Below are 20,408 nucleotides of genomic sequence, written 5' to 3'. Positions count from 1 at the left end.
TTTATTTCAAGCGTCCAGAAAATCTCCTATCAGTCTTTGCATTGATCTTTAAATATATTTGTTTTTCAAACAGCAGGTTTCAACTGGTAGTAAATTCCAGCACACATTCCTCCTCCTTTGTTTTCTAATATCACTGGAATTTTAAAATGAACAACTAACAGCCACTGAAATCATCTTGCAATGTACTTGGAGTCACACACCATATTGCAGAGTGGGACATGAGACAAACTGTGTAAGGGAGTTGGAGAAGAAGTATTGGACAAAATTTGGCCTCATTAACACATAACGCAAAATCGAAGCAGCCAGAGGTTTCCAAGCCTGAATGTCCGAATGCAGGACAGCCCCTCCAAACTCCAGTTTTGTGTGGAGAGTGACCCGAGGTTCTGCTCTCATAACTTCAGTTTTAACCCTCTGATTGTAGTGAGTTTCCCTACTGTAATCCGAGGTTTAACAGAGCCTATATTACATTTGAATGTGGAACTGCATGCTGTGTTCCTTGAAACTAGAGTTGAGGGAGGAAGCTCCTGCCACTCTCCAGCTGTGATTGACTGTGTCGGCTGTCCTTCATGCAAGACAGAAGCCTGCTCAGCCAGTTCCCCCTCCTCTCTGCAGTCTTGCTGACTGCAGAGAGACTGCTCTCCATTAAGTCCAGATTTGGACAGGAGAGCGGGGGTGGGGGTGGGGAGCAGAACTGCAGACCCACAGTTCCACATTACATGTCAATATGGCCTGTAAACTGATATTTCTGTTAATCTGGTACTGGCTTGTGCTGTGTACACTGTAATGCAAATTCAAGCACTATAATTGGCAGATCCTCCAAAGATTCTGATCCTGTAAAGGTTGCCCTGAATTGTGTGGAGAGCACAAAACATACTGGCTGACATCCAAACTAATGAAGTACTTGTGCAAACATTTCACACTAGTGCAAGGCAGTTGCAGTAGCTAGTTGTGCTAAGTTTGGAGTTTGCATTCCAGGCTAGTGCTGCGCTAGTGCACAGTCTCTGGCACACCTGATGTGTGTTGCAGGGGGTGTTTGCGTGATAGTGCAAGAGCATAATTTTGAGCATCCCTGTGACTTTGTGCAGCTGTACAGTCTTCTTGCACCAGCACAACTTTGTCAGTCTGGATATCAGCCTCTCAGTTTTAGAATTAAAATATTCTTTGTGTCTATTTTAGCATAAATGCTCATGATATTTCATGTATCGCAGTCTCAAAGGTCACACAAAAATATAAACAAAGCTATATGCCTATGTTCTAATAATATTTATTTCTTAATTTCAGGTGACTGTTACAACCATTGGTTATGGAGACAAGGTGCCCCAGACGTGGATAGGAAAAACAATTGCATCTTGCTTTTCTGTTTTTGCAATTTCATTTTTTGCTCTGCCTGCGGTATGTTATTTGGATTACTTCAATTAACATATATGATAGAAATGCTTTCTCTCTTTAATCTGAATATATAAATACTTGTAGGTGAGCCCCTTTGTTGACCAGGCAAAGTCATTTTATGTATATTGCACTTCTAGGAAAATTGAACAAATTAAATATATGTAATATATTAAAGTTATTAATGTGCTTGCAAAAGGAAATTAAAGAAACAGTTTGAAATTTGTAGGATGTTAACCTCAAAAATGTATTCATTTTATTGAACAACAACCATGTACTGTATGGCAAATTTAAATCATAGTAAATTTGAATCTGAGAAAGACATTCTGCTTACCTTGGGCATGATGTCATTTTGGAATCATTGATGTGATTGTGGAGTGTTAAAAATCTGTTGAGAAAAAAAACAGTGAAAATATGATAATATTCAAAAATTTATTCTTTAAAAATATTTTTAAACCTTTCCTCAAGCATATTCTGATGTTAAAAGTAGTGCATTCAGCTAATTTAAGTGGCAGGATTGTGACTTTTGGTCATTGGGAAGTTGGTCATTTATTTCACACCAACAAATTCTTCAAAATAGGTGATAAAAGGTTGCAAATTTAAATACAGAGTTTATTAAGAACATAAGAACAGCCCTGCTGGATCAGGCCCAAGGCCCATCTGGTCCAGCATCCTGTTTCGCACAGTGGCCCACCAGATGCTGCTGGAAGCCACAGGCAGGAGTTGAGGGCGTGTCCTCTCTCTCGGCATTACTTCTCTGCAACTGGTGGTCGGAGGCATCCTGCCTTTGAGGCTGGAGGTGGCCCATAGCCCTCCGACCGGTAGCCACGATAGATCTCTCCTCCATGAAGTCATCCAAACCTCCCTTAAAGCCATCCAGGCTGTTGGCTGTCACCACATCCCGTGGCAGAGAGTTCCACAAGTGGATCACACGTTGTGTGAAAAAGTACTTCCGTTTGTTGGTCCTAGACCTCCTGGCAATCAATTTCATGGAGTGACCCCTGGTTCTAGTGTTGTGTGAGAGGGAAATAATCTCTCTCTCTCCACTTTATCCACACCATGCATGATTTTATAGACCTCTATCATGTCTCCCCGCAGTCGTCTTTTTTCTAAACTAAAAAGCCCCAGGTGTTGTAGTCTTGCCTCATAAGAAAGGTGCTCTAGGCCCCTGATCATCTTGGTTGCCCTCTTCTGTACCCTTTCCAGTTCTACAATGTCCTCTTTAAGATGTGGTGACCAGAATTGTATGCAGTACTCCAAGTGTGGTCGCACCATAGTTTTGTATAAGGGCATTATAATATTAGCTATTTTATTTTCAATCCCCTTCCTAATGATTCCTAGCATAGAATTGGCCTTTTTCACAGCTGCTTCACATTGAGTCAACACTTTCAATGAGCTGTCCACCACGACCCCAAGATCCCTCTCCTGGCCAGTCGCCGACAGCTCAGATCCCATCAGCATATACTCAAAGTTGGGGTTTTTAGTCCCAATGTGCATCACCTTACACTTGCCAACATTGAACCGCATTTGCCACTTTGTCGCCCACTTCCCCAGTTTGGAGAGATCCTTTTGGAGCTCCTCACAATCCGTTTTAGATTTCACTATCCGGAAGAGTTTGGTACCTTCAAATCTGGCCACATTGCTGCTTATCCCTGCTTCTAGATGATTTATGAATAAATTAAAAAGCACGAGTCCCAGTACAGATCCCTGTGGGACCCCTCTTCTTACTTCCCTCCATTGTGAAAACTCTCCATTTATACCTGTCCTCTGTTTCCTGTCTTTTGACCAGTTAGCAATCCACACATGTACTTGTCCCCTTATCCCATGACTGCTAAGTTTCCTCAGGAGTCTTTGATGAGGAACTTTGTCAAAAGCTTTTTGGAAGTCCAGGTATACTATGTCAACTGGATCACCTTGATCCACACACTTGTTGACACTCTCAAAGAACTCCAAAAGTTTGGTGGAAGCCATGCTGGCAGAGGCGTAACTAGGGAAAATGGCGCCCGGGGCAAGCACTGAAATGGCGCCCCCCGCGCAACAACATACTACAGTATACTTAGGTTTTTCCTCACAAGCACCCGCCACCGCCAAGCCAGGCCACTGACTGGCCGCCAGGCGCCAGCAAAGCAATGGGGGGCGGCGCGGAAGGGACTGCTTGTGGGAGATGGGCTGCCTACGCGCTCCTTTGACTGCTGCAGTGCTGCTGCACTGAGCAGGAAACATTTGTATTAACAAAAAAATTTTAAAAAAATTAAAAAAATTTTTTGTCATGTCGGCGCCCCCCATGTGACCAGAAAAGATGGCGCCCGGGGCACGTGCCCCCCCTGCCCCCCTTATAGTTACGCCTCTGCATGCTGGCTGACTCCCAGCAGGGCCTGTTCTTCTTGGTGCTTTACAATTTTATCCTTGAGGCATATTATTATGCCACAATCCTAAATATGCTTATTTGGAAGTTCATTCCACTGAAATTAATGCAAGTCACTACTATAGTTTATAATTATGAGTAGTAATCAGTGGTCCAGTTCTGACATAACATTAAATCAGGGTTTAATACTATGAATGAGCCTTGGAGAACTGTGTGCTCCCTCCTCCACTCCATTCCACTCCACTCTCTCACACCTGTGAGAAGAGGTGAATAAAACCTCTGCTTTCACTTAAGAACAAGCCATGGTTTGATTCTGATTTCTTTTAGCTAGAGTTTAGAACAAACTACAATTCCTCAAGTTCATTCAAAATGGGTTTGCTTTAAAGTGAAAACAAAAAGACTCATTTTCCTCTTGCATGCAAGAGGAGAGGAGCGAGGAGCCTAGCTCTCCAAGGAGGAGGAGCTCTCCAAGGCTTGTTCAGATAGCGTTAACCATGGTTTAGCATTATGTCTGGACTGTGCCAATGTGTTTGATTGCAATATTATAGTTTGCTTGGGCTGCAGTGTATGCTTTGCTGCTAGCATGTGTCTAGTTCTGCCATCCTGGCTCATATAATATCATTTCAGCTTTGTCCCTTGATGTCCTGAGACTTGTTGCAATACATTTCCCATGCATAGCCTTTCTGGCTTTCAGAACTGAGCTCTAGTACATACACACATGAAACTCCAGTGTATCTGCCATAAAGGGATTCCTAATCACTTTATGGCAGATATACTTAATACATTTTGTGTGCAGAGTAGTCCTGTCTCCTGACACCAGTGGCTGCATGTGCAGAGAGCAGGCTAGATTGCTTGGTCACCTTCTCCCCTCAGTTGCTGCTTGGCAGTGGCAACCAAGTAATGCAGCTTTTGTTTCTCCCCCACTCCAACTTAGGTGCATTATCTTGATTGCATGTGGGCTTTATGTGCGCATCAGAGCTCCTGTATGCTCAAGATGCTGCTGAATTGAAACAGATCTGTGCACAAGTGCTAAATGTCAATCCTCTTTAGTCTAATGTGGGGCTGCACAATTTGACCCTTCAGCTGTTGTTGGACTATAACTCCGATCATCCACACTCAAAGTGGCCAATAGTCAGGAATGATTAGAGTTGTAGTCCAACATCTGCAGGAAGGCCAAAGTTTTACAGTACTGGTCCAGTGGAAAGGCTGTTGCCTTTTAAAGGACCTTGAATCATATATAAATCTATTTACAGTTGAATTAAAATGTATACTAGGAACTGCTATAGATGAAGGTATTTCCTTATTAAAAAATAAGTCATCACTGTTGATTTTGAATGAATTAAGAATGAGTTTGTACCAACTCATCATTCAGAGTATAAAGCTGGGTGGGTTGATTTGAATCATTATATAAAGAACAGGAAATATGACAGCTCAAGCATGACCAGGCAGAATCTGACAGAAGTGATGTAGGTATCAGCAAGTCTGACCCAATACAGCTGTGACTGACTGATTGATTGATTGATTGATTGATTAAGTGCTGTCAAGTCAGTGTCGACTCTTAGCAGCCACATAGATAGATTCTTTCCAGGATGATCTGTCTTCAACTTGGCCTTTAAGGTCTCCCAGTGGTGCATTCATTGCTGTCGTAATCGAGTCCTTCCACCTTGCTGCTAGTCGTCCTCTTCTTCTCTTTCCTTCGACTTTTCCCAGCATTATGGACTTCTCAAGGGAGCTGGGTTTTTGCATAATGTGTCCAAGTTATGATAGTTTGAGCCTGGTCATTTGTGCCGCGAGTGAAAATTCTGGATTGATTTGTTCTAGGATCCATTTGTTTGTTTTCCTGGCAGTCCATGGTTAGGGGTGTGCACGGAACCGCGGAGCTGCAGTCTGGCACTGGGGTGGGGGGTTCCTTAAGGGCGGGGGAGGGTTTACTTACCCCTCCCATGCTTTCCCAACTCTGGCGCCAGTATTTCCTTTAGCAATTGGGGCGGCAGGATACCTCCCTGCTGCCGCTTTCCCCGCTTGGCTGCCCGCGCGCCCGTATTTCCTTTAGCAATCGGGCAGCAGGATACCTCCCTGCCACCCCTTTGCCCACTTGGCTGCAAAAGGCTTTAAGAACCTCCCTGCCACCCCTTCCCCTGCTTGGCTGAAAAAGGCTTTTTGAAGAAAATAAACCTTTTGCGCGTGCACGCAAAAGGCTTCTTTTCTTCAAAAAGCCTTTTGCAGCCAAGCGGGTGAGGGGCAGCAGGGAGGTATCCTGCCACCTGATTGCTAAAGGAAATACGGGCATGCGCGCAGCCAAGCGGGTAAAGAGGCGAGAGGATGGTATCCTGCCACCCCGATTGCTAAAGGAAATATGGGCACCGGAGTTGGGAAAGCGCGGGAGGGGTAAGTAAACCCTCCCCCACCCTTAAAGGAACCCCCCACCCCAATCCACCCAAACCCGAACTGCCCATGTTCGGACTGGTCCGGAGGCCTGTAGAATGGCCTCCAGACCGGTCCGGGCACATAACTATCCATAGTATCCTCAAAAGTCTTCTCCAGCACCAAAGTTCAAAAGCGTCAATGCTTTTTCTATCTTGCTTCTTCAAATACAGCTGTACTTCAAATTTACTCTAAATTAGGGGTAGGCAACTTTTGGTACTCAAGTTGTTTTCTCCTCTAAAAATTACTTCCTCCTCAGGGAATTCTTGGTTCTGGGTTTGCTCTGAAGGTACAGCAGAAACAAAGGCAGAAGCACTTCAACCGACAAATCCCAGCAGCTGCTTCTCTCATTCAGGTATCACAGTAACTTATAGCACTTAAAGGAATAACAAATGCATGGTAGCATAAGTATTTATAGACAACAGTCCATATCATATGATAAATCGTCTGGGTTCATACATAAAATGGATCCTGACATTCCCTCATGATATGGAGGGAATTGCACTGGGTTCTGGCAGTTGCACTGGTTCTGAATATATGAAGGGAATCTGAAGCAGGTGCTTCAGTTGATCACATATCTCACTTTACTGGAAGTAGCCAAATTGAGCCATGCTATCCCAGACTGCCTTGTGCTGCCTTACAACATTTGATCCCAATGGCAAAAGGGGTGGGCTTGCCAGGAGTGAACCAGAGGTTCATGAGGAGTGTGGATTCAGACATAATGCGTGGGAGCAGCACTTGGTTTGGCAAGCCAGATTCAGATTTTGATTACACATCTCAGTTTGAGGCCCTGAATTAACTTTGGGACCCTGCTTTGATGTGGGTTCAGTCACAGACAAGTTGTTCACCAGCTCTGCAACTAGGTTCCGTGTTGTTTGTTTGTTTGCTTGTTTGTTTATAATATTTATACCCCACTCCTCCAGTACACTACTGCTTGGGGCGGCTCACAATATTTATAGAATAGTTACAATGCAAAATCAGACTAATAAAATTAACCAGATTAAGCTAAACAAGTTAAAAATCCAAGCTAAAACGACAATCGGAATTACAGATTTTTAATTTGCAAATTAAACGTTATTTTAAAAAACCTAAAAACTAAGAACTATAAAAGCTAAAGAACCTAAGCAACAGGTGAAATAAGCAACAGGTGAAATATTAAAAAGCATCTTGTAAAAGATGTGTTTTAATTGTTTTGTAAAAACACTGGGGGAGGCATCATGGCAAAGCTCTACAAGGAGGGTGTTCTGGAGCTGAGGGGCCGCAACCGAAAAGGCCCTGTATCAAGTCCCTGCCAACTATCAGTGGTGGGGCCATGAGCAGGGCCTGAAATGATGAGCGGAGGGCCCTGGCAGGTTCATATGGGTGAATGCGGTCTGACAGATACCCTGGCCCACAGACATGTAGAGCTTTAAAGGCCAAGACCAGCACCTTGAATCTAGCTCAGAAGAGACCAATAACCAGTGTCATGTTTGAACCCACCCATAAAGTGTTATCCTCAGTACATAGTGAGGCAATTCTCACGACCGCCAAAAGGCAGGCTAAGGGAGCCTAGCCTGCTTTTTGGCAGTCATGTGCTGCAATGGGAGCCACTTGGCTCTCAGCAGCAAACCATGCTAATTCCCCCTCCCCTAACCCCAGGTTAGCAGAGCGAGCGCTCTGCTAACCCAGGTTTTTTGGTCATGTGTTGCCACAGTGTGGTTCCATGCCCGGCAACACATGAGGAGACCCCCGGCCGGGAGGCTGCAAACAGCCTCCCAGGCTTGGGGATCCCTCCAGGATGCCCCATCCAGTCGCGCGGGGCATCCTGGAACTTCTGGGGGCCGTGCGGCCCCTGATCCCCACAGCCCCCAGCCGGTTCCGTGACAGAGCCGGAAGTTGTGTGGGCAGCTGATCCGGCTGCCCAGGGCTGCTCCGGTGATCGTCTGTGGGGAGAATGGGCTCTCCGTGAGATTCGCCTCCGTGTGTGTGAGTGTACTAGACATATGCAAAGTCAGGATTGCAATGTTGAAATTCCTCTGAGTGCTAAAATTAGTAAAAATTAGCTGAATTCCAATCCAATATCAGGCCCCGATATTGGGTTAGAATTGCCAGAACCCAGTGTAATTCCATCATTCCACACCCATGTGAAGCAATCTGCCCTTTGCCTTAATTAAAAAGTGCAACACCACCCCCTTTTCTATGCGATGCTTTACACTTTTGGAATGGCTGGGCATAGAATTCTCAAACTGGGTGCACATGTAGTCCAGGATGGCAGGATTTCTGTATTTTTTATTTCAAGGAAATTTGTCAACCCTGTGATTTTTAATGATATCCCCCACCCCCTGCTCTTATGCAGGATCAGGGAGGCAGTCAGATGGGGTTGTGGGGTGGGGGGATCTCACTCTCACTTTCAGATATTAAGGGATTAAAAAAACAGAGAGCTGTGAAGTGTTTTGCTTTTTGTTTCTGCCTTTTCTGTTTCTGAAATTTGACTGCATCCCTGAACTGGATACATGTTTACATCTAAACAGAAAATGTGTATTGTTGCATATAAACTGCATTTGCAATCTTGATGCTTTCCAGTAATACAGTTTTTGGTAACGCTTTTAATTTATCTTTTGTGCATTTCTAATAAATGTTTTAGACTGCCTGGAGGTGCTATGCATCTGAAAACCCAGACTCTTCTACATGGAAAATATACATTAAAAAACCTTCCAGAAATCATCACTTTATGTCCCCTAGTCCCAAGCCAAAGAAAACAGGGATGGTGTCGGTAATAAGCTGTATTTCAATTATTCTTGAATATGTATAATTAGATATACTTGAATGTAAACTATATTGAACCAAACTCTTTCCTAAGGCAATTCTGCCTTTCTCTACACAGAATTACCTTTCTAGAGAATATATAATATAATATTTTCCCATATTATCCGCAAAGAACATCTATATATATTATACACTAAAGTCATACGTGACAAGCCCCGCCCACACAGTGCTTTACCAATTGGAGGTAACAGAACAGAAGCACTGTGGTGATTGGACAGTGGGGATTCCATATGCAGATAGGGAAGAGGAGCGGATAGGGGGCGAGTGAGTGAGCGAATGGCGGAGAGGGGGTGAGCGTGTGAGTGCGTGGGGAGGGGGTGAGCGAGGGGTGGGGAAGTGCGAGTGAGCATGCATATGATGGGGAGGGGTGAGTGAGAGAGCGACAGGGAGAAGGTGAATGAGAGAGTGACTGGCAAGGAGGGGGAGAATTAGAGAGAGCTGTGGGGAGATGGAGAGCGAGCGAGTAGTGGAGAGGGGCTGAGTGAGAGAGCAAGCAGGGAGTGAGTGAGAGAGCGAATGGTCAGGAGGGGCGAGTGAGTGCCAGGAAGGCTTTATAGGTAATAACCAGCACTTTGTATTTTGCCCAGAAACCTATTGGTAGTCAGGGTCGTTCTTTTAAAAGCGAGCGAGCGTGTGGCAGGGAGGGGGTGAGTGAGAGAGCGATTAGGGAGTGAGAGAGCGAGCAGCAGGGAGGGGGCATGTGAGAGAGCGAGTGGCGGGGAGGGGGCAAGTGAGTGTGCGAGCGGTGGAGAGGGGGTGAGTGAGTGAGCGGCAGGGAGGGGTCAAGTGAGCGAGTGAGCAGGGAGTGAGAGTGAGCGGCGGGGAAGGGCCGAGTGAGAGTGGGTGGCTGACACTGAGCAATAAAGCAGGGGCTGTTGTAGGGGGCAAGGAGAGCAACAAAGTCCTAGTGCACAGATGATCTTTGTGGGTTCAGCTAGAATACCGTATTTGTATAACAGGATATCCCTCAAGTGATGTTGCACACAGTCATGCATATAAGCAGCTGACTGGTGTGACCAGCTGGCAAGAAGCAATGTCAGGTTCTGTAGTCCTCTTCCTCTCCGCTTCTCATCAGTAGCCAAGGTGAGGCTTTATAGGGAGAGAAAGACTATCTCCCTCTTTAATTCTGTTTCAACCACAATTGCATTGGACATGAAATTTCTGCCTGGTAGGATTTTCTGGCCTGCTGGCATATGGTATCAGTCAAGAAAAAGAGAAAAACAGGTTAGTGAAGAAAGCAAGAGGAAGCCCCAGCAAAGTGCAACTATCTCAATAATTTGGGATATGACAGACTATCCCAGTAATTTTATTTGGGAAGATGGACTATGAGTCCTCCTGAGTGACTTTGCCATTCTTCACCCCAGGAGATTCATCTAGAGCTGCTTGTCTCTTATTAAAGACTAGTAGGTGATGCCCATCACTGAGTGGGCAAAGTCATTTTGTCTAGATTACACTGCAAGGAAAGTTTGAGAAATGAAATCCAGGAGGCTCTCTAATATCTTGGGGATAACATTTGCAGCAACCATGATATTGCAGTGCTTGACCTAACCACTCAAATTGGGTTAGGTTCCTTAGCTAAATAATCCACTGTCATGGCGAGAAAGGATGGAGCAGCCAGCATGGGGAGAGTGGCTATCTAAACAGTAAAGCTCCCTGTGTGTCAGCTGAGAAATATGGAGAGGTGTAAAGTTTAAATAGCCATTCTCCCTGCTTCTCAGCTGACATGTGGGGAGGTTTAATGAAGCCGTGCAAGAGGCAAGAGTGGACGGAGCAGCCTGTGCCTCTTGCACTGCTTCTTTAAGTCTCCCTGTGTGCCAGCTGAGAAATCCGGAGAGTGGCTGATTAAACTGTATACCAATTTACTTAGGAGGTTAAAGAACTCCAACTTATCAAAGCTACCCCCTTTTTGTTATACAACAAAATTGGTAAGGGACATGGTGCAGCGCTCAGAAATTCACTCTGCACCAGGGATCCTGCAGAGAATGAAGGCGAAGCCCTTCCCACTGCTACAATCCCCAGCAAGGAGTGAGCTTTCGAGCATGGTGCCAGGTGCTTTTGGAGCTTGGCCATGCCAAGTTCTGTGTGTGCGCTGCAAGGGGGTATGGCCAAGCTCCTAAAGCACCCAGTGCGGCACTAAAAAAATTCCCTTCCTGCTGGGGATAGCAGCAGAGGTGCACCTAGGTAATTTTGGAGCCTGGAGCTAGAGGCCTTTGGAGCCCCCCCCCCTGCAAATTAAGCACCATCATGCTTGGCTGGGTGACCACACCATCTGGGACAGACTAAGAGGATTTGGGGGGCCACAGGGGATGTAGAGGCCCTGTACTTCAGCCCAGAAGTCCAGGGGTAAGAGCACCTCTAGATAGCAGTGATGGGGAGGGCTTTGCCTTCATTTTCTGTCCTCCTTGCCTCTGCGATCCCCGGTGGGGATTTTGAGCACTGCGCTGGGTGCTTTTGGAGCTTGGGGGTGAGGCAGGGTGCCAGTAGGTGCCGGTACTATGTACTGGTACATACCGTCACCAAAAAAGCCCTGCTTGAATAAAAACACAGGCTGGTAACTTCATGTTCACTTGCAGCAGATGAGTGTCATGAATGAAATTTTGAAGTGTTTCCTTGAAGTCTAGTTTTTCAAGAAGTATGAGGATTTTATGGAGTGGAATAACATTATGTTTATGAAATGTATGTTGAATTTGCATAAAGTAATTGTGTGTTTATAAAAAATCATTTATTTTTGCAAATAATACAGAAACAAATTAAAGGGTTTCTCACTTATCTATTGTGAGATAGATTGTAAGATATCATATGCAACTTCGTATTGACAAGACTAGTGGGCCGGATCCTCAGCTGTGGTGGATTCTAATAATGTCTGTGTTAACTAGAGTGAATGGCTTAAATGCAATGAATAGTTACAACATATGTAGGAATCATGGCAGTCAGTTGTTATTAAACACAAATGGCTATCTGTTGGATTGCAACCATTGAGACCATTTACTTTTGAATAGAATCTGTCCTGTGGTACTAATGGAAATTAAGGTCAGGCATAATTATTTTCTTCCGTAATAAATGGTGATTTTTTCATTTTCTATTTTTTTATTTTGTTGTTTTTAATTACAATAATTATAAATCAGGGTAGTTCATTGTTAACATAGCAGTTGTTTAAGAAAATATTTGAATTGTTATTTTTATTAGATAAAAAAGAAGTTTAAGTCAGAAAAAGATAATGGATCTACTTCTCCTGATAAAATGTTACCTGTTCCACAAATCACATTTGATCATGTCATGGAGGATAGAAAATCTGACAACTTTAATGTGGATGCATTTGAAAATTCTGGTAAGAATTTCACTTAGAATGTGCATGTATTAAAATAAGGACCTACCATTTAACTAGACAAAACAACCTAATTGGCGCTCGAGCCCTAAAAACGTCTATCTGTAATATCCCACACAGTGATGAGCAAAACACTAATCTTGTTAAGTCTGAACAAGTGTGTGAGTGACTGTTCTGTGTTATTGCCCATCAGTTTCAAGGGTTTGTCTGTTTAGTTTCTATACCAAAGTAGAAAGCTTTTTAGTGGCTGAAATACCTTTTGCCTGACCCTATCAATCCACACTTCTTATCTCTGCCCCTTTCTTTGCAGCTTAATAGTTTTAGACAACACTGATTCAACACATTTGCCAATTGTGCTTGCTAGCAGCACAGTGGAATTTGATTCATCATGTTGGCTTGTGTGATATCCCAGATTGGCCTTCCTTTCCTGCAATATTGGTGGTCATGACAAAATTGTGATCCACTTCTGTGCTGGGTAAATTGATGGAAAGCATCCTTAAGGACAAAATACTTAAAACATATAGAAGAATAGGTCGTGCTGAAGTTGCTTTCTGCAGGGGCAAGTCTTGCCTCACTAACCTGCTCTTTGAGAGTGTCAACAGGCATGTGGATATAGGTGTTCTGGTTGACACAGTATGCTTGAGCTTCCAAAAAGCTTTTGACGAAGTTTCTCATCAAAGGCTCTTGAGTAAACTTGGTAGTCATGGGATAAGGGGACAGCTTCATGTGTTGTTTGGTAACTAGTTGAAGGACAGGAAACAGAGAGTAAGAATAAATGGAGAGTTTTCAGAATGGAGGGAAGTAAGAAGTGGGGTCCCCCAGGGATCTTTACTGGAACCAGTGCTCTGTAACTTATTCATAAATGTTCTAGAAGTTGGGGTGAACAGCGAAGTGGACATATTTACAGATGACACTAAATTGTTTAGGGTAGTGAGACCCAAAACAGATTGTGAGGAGCTCCAAAATGATATCTCCAAACTGGGTGAGTGGGTGGCAAAATGGCTGGATGCAGTTCAGGGTAAGCAAGTGTAAAGTTATGCATATTGGGGCAAAAACTCCAACTCATATATACATTGATATGTTCTGAGCTGACCAAGAGAAAGATCTTGGGGTTGTGGTGGACAGCTTGTTGAAAGTGTCGGCTCAGTGCTTGACAGCTCTGAAAATGGCAAATTCAATGCTAGAGATCTAGATTAGAGATGCTAGAGATTAGAAAGGGGACTGAAAATAAAAATGCTAATATTACAATGTGCTTATACAAATCTATGGTGCAGCCATATCTGGAGTACTGCGTACAGTTCTGGTTGCCATATCTTAAGAAGGATATTATAAAACTGGAAAAGGTGCAGAAGATGGCAACCAAGATTATCAGGGGGCCTGGAGCACATTCCTTATGAAGCAAGGCTACTGCGTCTGGGGCAGTTTAGTTTGGAAAAGAGGTGACATGATTGAGGTGTATACAATTATGCATGGAGTGGAGAGGGTGGGCAGAGAGAAATTTTTCTCCCTCTCTCACAACACTAGAACCAGAGGTCATCCCATGAAACTGATGGCCAAGAAATTTAGGACCAAAAAATGGAAGTACTTTTTCACAGAGCACATAATTAATCTACAGAATTCTCTGCCATGGGATATGGTGATCATCACTAGCTTGGATGGCTTTAAAAGGGGCTTAAACAAATTCATGGATGACAGGTCTATCAATGGCTCCTAGTCTGGTGGTTTTAGGCCACCTCCAGTCTCAGAGGCAAGATGCCTCTAAATACCAGTTGTAGGGGAGCAACAGCAGGTGAGAGAGCATGCTTTCAGCTCTTGCCTGTGGGCTTCCCAGAGGCATCTAGTGGGCCACTGTTTGAAACAGGATGCTGGACTAAATGGGCCTTGTGCTTAATCCAGCAGGGCTGTTCTTATGTCATTTTGCCCATCCTAAATATTTAAGTGATGGCCCAGCAGGCGATAGCATCAAACCTTTTTATACTTAAACAATGCTTAGTTAAATAATAAAATGCTAATATAAATAATGTTTCACTTCCTTTAATAAATCTTGACAGTGTTTTTGTATTACTGTCTATTATTTCAATACAAAATCCTGAGACATGACACTTACATAAATATAAGAGTAAGAATTACCATAGCAGCATAAATTAGAAAAACAAATGTATTTCCATGGTATATTACTCCAATGATGATTTCAAAGATAAACAATAAGTATCCCAAAAATTGCTGGAAGTGTATGAATCAGCTGGAAACCTTTTATCACATGTGGTGGACATGCACTAAAGCTCAGAAATTTTTGAAGTTCATTCACAGTAAGATGCAACAAATCTTAAAAATAGTTTTTTTTTAATTTTTCTCCAGAGATTTTTATGTTAAATTTCACTAAGCCTTATATACCTGCAGAATACAGGTGAAACTCGAAAAATTAGAATATCGTGCAAAAGTCCATTAATTTCAGTAATGCAAATTAAAAGGTGAAACTGATATATGAGACAGACGCATTACATGCAAAGCGAGATAAGTCAAGCCTTAATTTGTTATAATTGTGATGATCATGGCGTACAGCTCATGAAAACCCCAAATCCACAATCTCAGAAAATTAGAATATTACATGGAACCAAGAAGACAAGGATTGAAGAATAGAACAATATCGGACTTCTGAAAAGTATAAGCATGCATATGTATTCAGTACTTGGTTTGGGCCCCTTTTGCAGCAATCACTGCCTCAATGCGGCGTGGCATGGATGCTATCAGCCTGTGGCAATGATGAGGTGTTATGGAAGACCAGATGCTTCATTAGCGGCCTTCAGCAATTCTGCATTGTTTGGTCTCATGTCTCTCATCCCTCTCTTGGCAATGCCCCATAGATTCTCTATGGGGTCAGGTCAGGCGAGTTTGCTGGCCAATCAAGCACTGTACACTGTATACTTTTGAGAGGTCCGATATTGTTCTATTCTTCAATCCTTGTCTTCTTGGTTCCATGTAATATTCTAATTTTCTGAGATTGTGGATTTGGGGTTTTCATGAGCTGTACGCCATGATCATCACAATTATAACAAATTAAGGCTTGACTTATCTCGCTTTGCATGTAATGCGTCTGTCTCATATATCAGTTTCACCTTTTAATTTGCATTACTGAAATTAATGGACTTTTAGAATTCTTTATGCTTCTTATTGGAAACCTCATTTGTTACCGACATTAGAGGAGTGGCATCTTAAACTTTGGGAATATGCTTCAATGGCTAATTTACCTCATATATAAAAAATAAATCAGAAGATAAATTTGACTTTATTTGGGAACCCTTTATACGTTATAATTTGTCATAGGGTCGGATACCTCATCCAAGATTTTGATTTTCCCTGCTAATGAATTCTTGAACGAGTTTGCTTTAATTTGGATACTGCTTAATTTTGATATTTAGATATTCAGTTGGATGTGCTGTTTGAATATTCGAGATTGGTGGTCAAAAGTTCTAATTAGAATACGGGTGGTTAGGAGGAGACTTTGATATGATTGAATGTTGTTTTCCTGTTGGATGTACAAAACAATATATGAGATGTTATTTACTATATTTGCTTACTTTCCTTTTTCTGTATTCTGTACTCTGTATTCTTTTTATATAATTTTTTTTAAAAATTAGAAAAATAAAATGTTCTGTAGATCACCAGTATGACTACATGTCATATTCTTCTTGATTTAAATATCCCAGTACTGTAATTTTGGGTAGAAACGCCACAGCAGATACGTTTTAAAACGTTGTTTAAAGGACCCTGCGGCATTTACCACAGGGGTGGTGGTGTTTACTTGCAAATAAAGGTGAAGGAAGGTGAGGAAGAGGAGGTGGTGGTCACAGAGGCAGACAATGGGGCACAACAATGATGCTTTGGTGAGGCCTGGCTCAGCAGTCCATTTTAAGGTGACATGGCAAGCCATGGAGAAGGGGTGGAAGGGGAGCAAGGAGAGTCAAAGAGTCCATTTTAAGGTGGCGCATCACAGGCCATGGAGAAGGAGGGGTGGAAGAGGAGCAAGCTGGGGGAAGAGGAAGGGGATGGCAGAGGCAGCAGCAAATGAGCCGGCCCAGCCTTCCCCACTGAGAAGTAGGCATGGTGGCAGCACAGCAGGGCCTTCCAGCTGATGAGAGGCTCCATTCTGTGTTGAGGGCCTCAAAGCAACAGGCCCCCCCCTCCGCCACATTTTCTTGGCCGTGTTTAATTGGTTTAGCTGTGGCATTTCTGGTGATGCAGTGTTTCTGATGGTTAGAAAAAAAATCAGCCTTTTCCCCTCAGTGCGGCATTTATGTTGATGTAGTGTTTATGCCCCAAATTATGGTATATTTTCAATAAGACTTTTCTCAAGAGCAGCCTAGTCCAGATTAGGGCAGCCCAGCCTGGGTTAGGCTGCTCGTGTGCAATGCCAGGATCTGCACAGAACCTGGTGCTGCCCACCTAGCCCTTCCTTTAACCGGAGTTAAGGGTGTGAACACGCCCTTAATCCTGCCGCTGGGATCGTGTGTGTGCTCAGACTGCTTGCACACAGATGGGTGCCTAGAGCGCTTGTCTTATGGGGGTATTCCCCAATGTACCACACCCATTGTGCAGTGCATTGTGGGATATGTGGAGGCTGGGACGCATTGTCCCAGCTTCCGGAGATCTGAGCTGCATGCAGAAGCACAGGTTATGTGGGAGCGCTGTCCGCCTCCCACCAATGTTGCAGGATCATCTGGGGGAAAGGTAAGTTTTATGCAGCCTTCCCCCCGCCAGCCCTCCTTCCCAGCCTCCTGGTCGTGTGAATAGCCTTAATGACAGATGTGGAGGGAGCCAGGTGGCTGCCCAGGTGCTATCTCCATTGCGGCCCCCGGAGCCCTGGGCCCTGCATCTGATGTTAGACACGGAGCGGTTAGCTATACCCCCAATGACTGACATCAGATGCGGGGGTGTAGTTTCATTCCCAAATGGGGCCGTGTGGCCCCATCAGATGTGGGGTGTGTGTGTCTGGGGTACAAGGCATGGCCGCTGATTGGTGGTGGCCCCAGTTCTTTGAACCTGTTCATCCAGTGGTGGCTCCGCCCCTGCTTAATGTTTTCGAAGTTGTAGGAGGCAGGGACATTTTTAAAAATTTCATTTTTAAAAAATTGGTAGTTTGTATTTGCTGTACATGGCCAAATGAATACAGTGGGAGGGAATAAAGGATAATTTAATTGCATAGGCTGTGATCCAAGATCCATGGGACTCTCCTGAGCACAAGCTGGTCATAAGCACAGGCTTGTCATGGAATCCATGTACAATGCACAAGGGTGGCAGGACCCCATACAAATTGTGCCTATAACTTTTCCCCTCCATGGCTATGAGAAAGGTGAAGGAGGAACTGATTTTGATCAGAGTAATGGTGTGGAGGGAGGGGATTAGTTGCCTTCTTCCAGTGTGCCACAAGCCCGACCTAAAACAAGCTTCATGAAGTTTCTTTCTTTTTTTTTAAAGAAAAAAGCACCTGGAGTTCTAATAATGGGACCTCCATGTCATGTCTAATTTGGTCTTGCAACACTGGGTGATATCCTAAGGCTTACTTGCTTAGCGGAGAGGAGTCTTTCTCCAGAGGAAGAAAGACTTGCTGTGGAGGAAGACCTCTAGGAAAGAAACTTTAGGCTCAATGAGATGGGGGTAACTGTACCATTATTACTGAATACAGAGTTCAGAGGTTGACTGAGAGTTGGTGTAGCCCTTTGTCCAGCTTCCCTTTTGTCCCCCACCAGCCCCTGCCCCCACTCTCTCTCACCCCCACACACAGAACACTGCTATTCTCTGGGAACTCATCCACCTGGCTCTCCCTTGCTCACTTTCCTTTTGTGAACTGAGATACTAGCCAGGCAGGCTATGTATGCATTGGGGGCATCCATTAGCTTGTCAGCCAAGTGCGCAAGCAGTGTATCAAGCAGGCTCATATTCCCTCACGTGTATCCAGCAGGCTGCAGCAGCTATTGGAAGGGTTGTGTTCAACAGCAGCTGATTAAGCCTCCATACTGTCTTTGCTTTTTCCTGTCTGGTGGGGCAGCTGCTGAAGGCTTCAGAGCTCACCAACCCCACTGCTTTGGCAGCTCCCTCACATCAGCAAAGATGACAATTCCTCACTTCGGCATGTTTCCTCCCAGCTTCCCCCTACTACACAGACACCCCCAGGGACTCCTCCAGAGGCTCCTTCTTTCTCCATCACTCACCACCACCACCACCAACAACAACAACAACAACACACACGCACACACACACACCCTCTTGAGGAAGAAAAGGAGGAGAACATTGCATGATTGAGCTTGTTGCTCAACCAAGAGATAGAGCCTTTAGACTGTCTCAGGTGATTCTCAGGTGATTCTCATGTAGCAAGTTAAAAGTTCCTTTGAGCAACAGTCGGACCTCAGCCATTTGGGAGGCCCTCTGGTTGCTCAGAGGTCCTGTGCTAAGACATGATCCAGTTCATTGTAAATCTGTTGCTGACTGTGTCTGTCTACTGTAAAATTCAACAATTTGTAAAATACAACAGAATACAATCCTGTAATACAACAGAAGATGCTTGTTTTATGGATACTTTCAATCACAAACCTAAGAAGAGAGTTTTAGTTGGATTGTTACTGAGAAAGCCAATTTGATTTTTTGCAAATCAGATATATCCTTGATGGCTGTCTTTGCCTGATGCAGTCCTACTCAAGACACGTTCTATATTATCCTCTATTTATAGAATGCTCCTCTTGATTTTTCTTAGACATCCTATAACATCCTTAAATATTTAATTGGCGGGGGTGGGGGGTGGGGAGAGGAAGCTGCCTTATACCCAGTCAGACCATTGGCCCATCTAGCTCAGTATTGTCTACACCAGGCCTGCTCAACTTTGGCCTTCCTGCAGATGTTGGCCTACAACTCCTATAATCCTTGGCTATTGGCCACTAGGGCTGGGGACTATGAGAGTTGTAGTCCAAAAACAGCTGGAGGGGCCAAAGTTGATCAGGCCTGGTCTACACAGACTGGCAGCAGCTTCTCCATGGTTGCAGGCAGGATTTTCCCTCAGCCCTGTCTTGGAAATGCCAGGGAGGGAACTTGGACCCTTCTGCACGGAGATGCTATTCCCAGAGCAACCCCATCATCCCTTAAAGGGAATTATCTTACAGTGCTCATGCAGTTTTCCATTCAAATGCAAACCAGGGTGGACCCTGCTTAGCTAGGGGACAATTCATGCTTGCTACCACAAGACCAGCTCTCCTCCCCTAAGTATACTTGCACAGAGCACCAGCATACAAGCGAAGTGCTGATGTGCATTCCTGTACACCTGTTAGTCACATTTTTAATATTTTAGAGTTCAGATTCTTTTTCTTTGAACAACTGCTTGCCCATATCTCTGGCAAAAAAGCTGTAGTTTTTAAAAACATGTTGTAGAAAGCAGATATCATTGGAAAATACTGCATTGGAATGCATATCAGGTAGAAAGTTCACATGCAGTTCTGGGTTTCTCAATAGTTTATGTAGTACAAAAGATGTTAAAGCTGCTTTCATTGCTTTCTATGCACAAGTGACATTAACCTTTAACTTGATTTTCACCATTTGAAGAGCAATGTAATCTATAAGTAGGTACTAACTCCCATTTGGAAACAAAGGTTCCCTTTTCCTTCTGACATCTATTCTCTTTTTTTTCTTTCCCCTCCTCCCTTTGTTCTGTTTTCTCAAATCTTTTACAAGTATACAGGACAAAAAGGAATGTTAAAATATCTTGGTAAGTTAAGGAAACTACATTTACTTACAGCACACCAGTCTTTGAAAATTTAACATTGTTTGCAGTGGTTTTCATATGTTCCTATTCATCATTATAGTTACTTCTAAATTCTGCAGAGAAGAGTGATAAATTAAAATGTGCATTCTTTTCACACTGGTCATTATCATGATTCAAATACAAAGGCAGGAAAGTTGGAAATTGTTTTATAAATGGCTTGTTGAATTACATGATGTATGGTTAATATTTTATCCTATAACTGTACACATGATCCACAGTCTTTTGCTCAGTGTGGTTTTCTTCCTTTGCTTGTTCTCTAGTAATTTTAGGGGATTTCTAAAAATGATTACTTTTCA

At 43.7% G+C, this 20,408-nt stretch overlaps 1 protein-coding gene across 9 annotated transcripts in view; it reads left to right on the top strand.

Annotated features, from left to right (window-relative positions):
- KCNQ1 (potassium voltage-gated channel subfamily Q member 1) overlaps positions 1-20,408 on the top strand; it is a 498,864-nt gene that overhangs the window by 135,903 nt on the left and 342,553 nt on the right. For 7 of the 9 annotated variants that reach the window (XM_053280881.1, XM_053280942.1, XM_053280934.1 and 4 more), the window contains 5 exons: positions 1,282-1,392; positions 6,435-6,530; positions 8,799-8,927; positions 12,167-12,308; positions 20,029-20,055. In XM_053280881.1, coding sequence (XP_053136856.1) covers positions 1,282-1,392; positions 6,435-6,530; positions 8,799-8,927; positions 12,167-12,308; positions 20,029-20,055 — 505 coding nt within the window. The remainder of the gene's footprint in view (positions 1-1,281; positions 1,393-6,434; positions 6,531-8,798; positions 8,928-12,166; positions 12,309-20,028; positions 20,056-20,408) is intronic. The other 2 variants (XM_053280897.1, XM_053280886.1) reach the window with 1 other exon arrangement.

Source organism: Hemicordylus capensis, chromosome 1 (genome assembly GCF_027244095.1).
Source record: "Hemicordylus capensis ecotype Gifberg chromosome 1, rHemCap1.1.pri, whole genome shotgun sequence".
NCBI classification, from domain to species: domain Eukaryota; kingdom Metazoa; phylum Chordata; class Lepidosauria; order Squamata; family Cordylidae; genus Hemicordylus; species Hemicordylus capensis.
The sequence above is the reverse complement of the archived record's forward strand: the minus strand, read 5'-3'. Positions and strand labels throughout refer to the sequence as shown.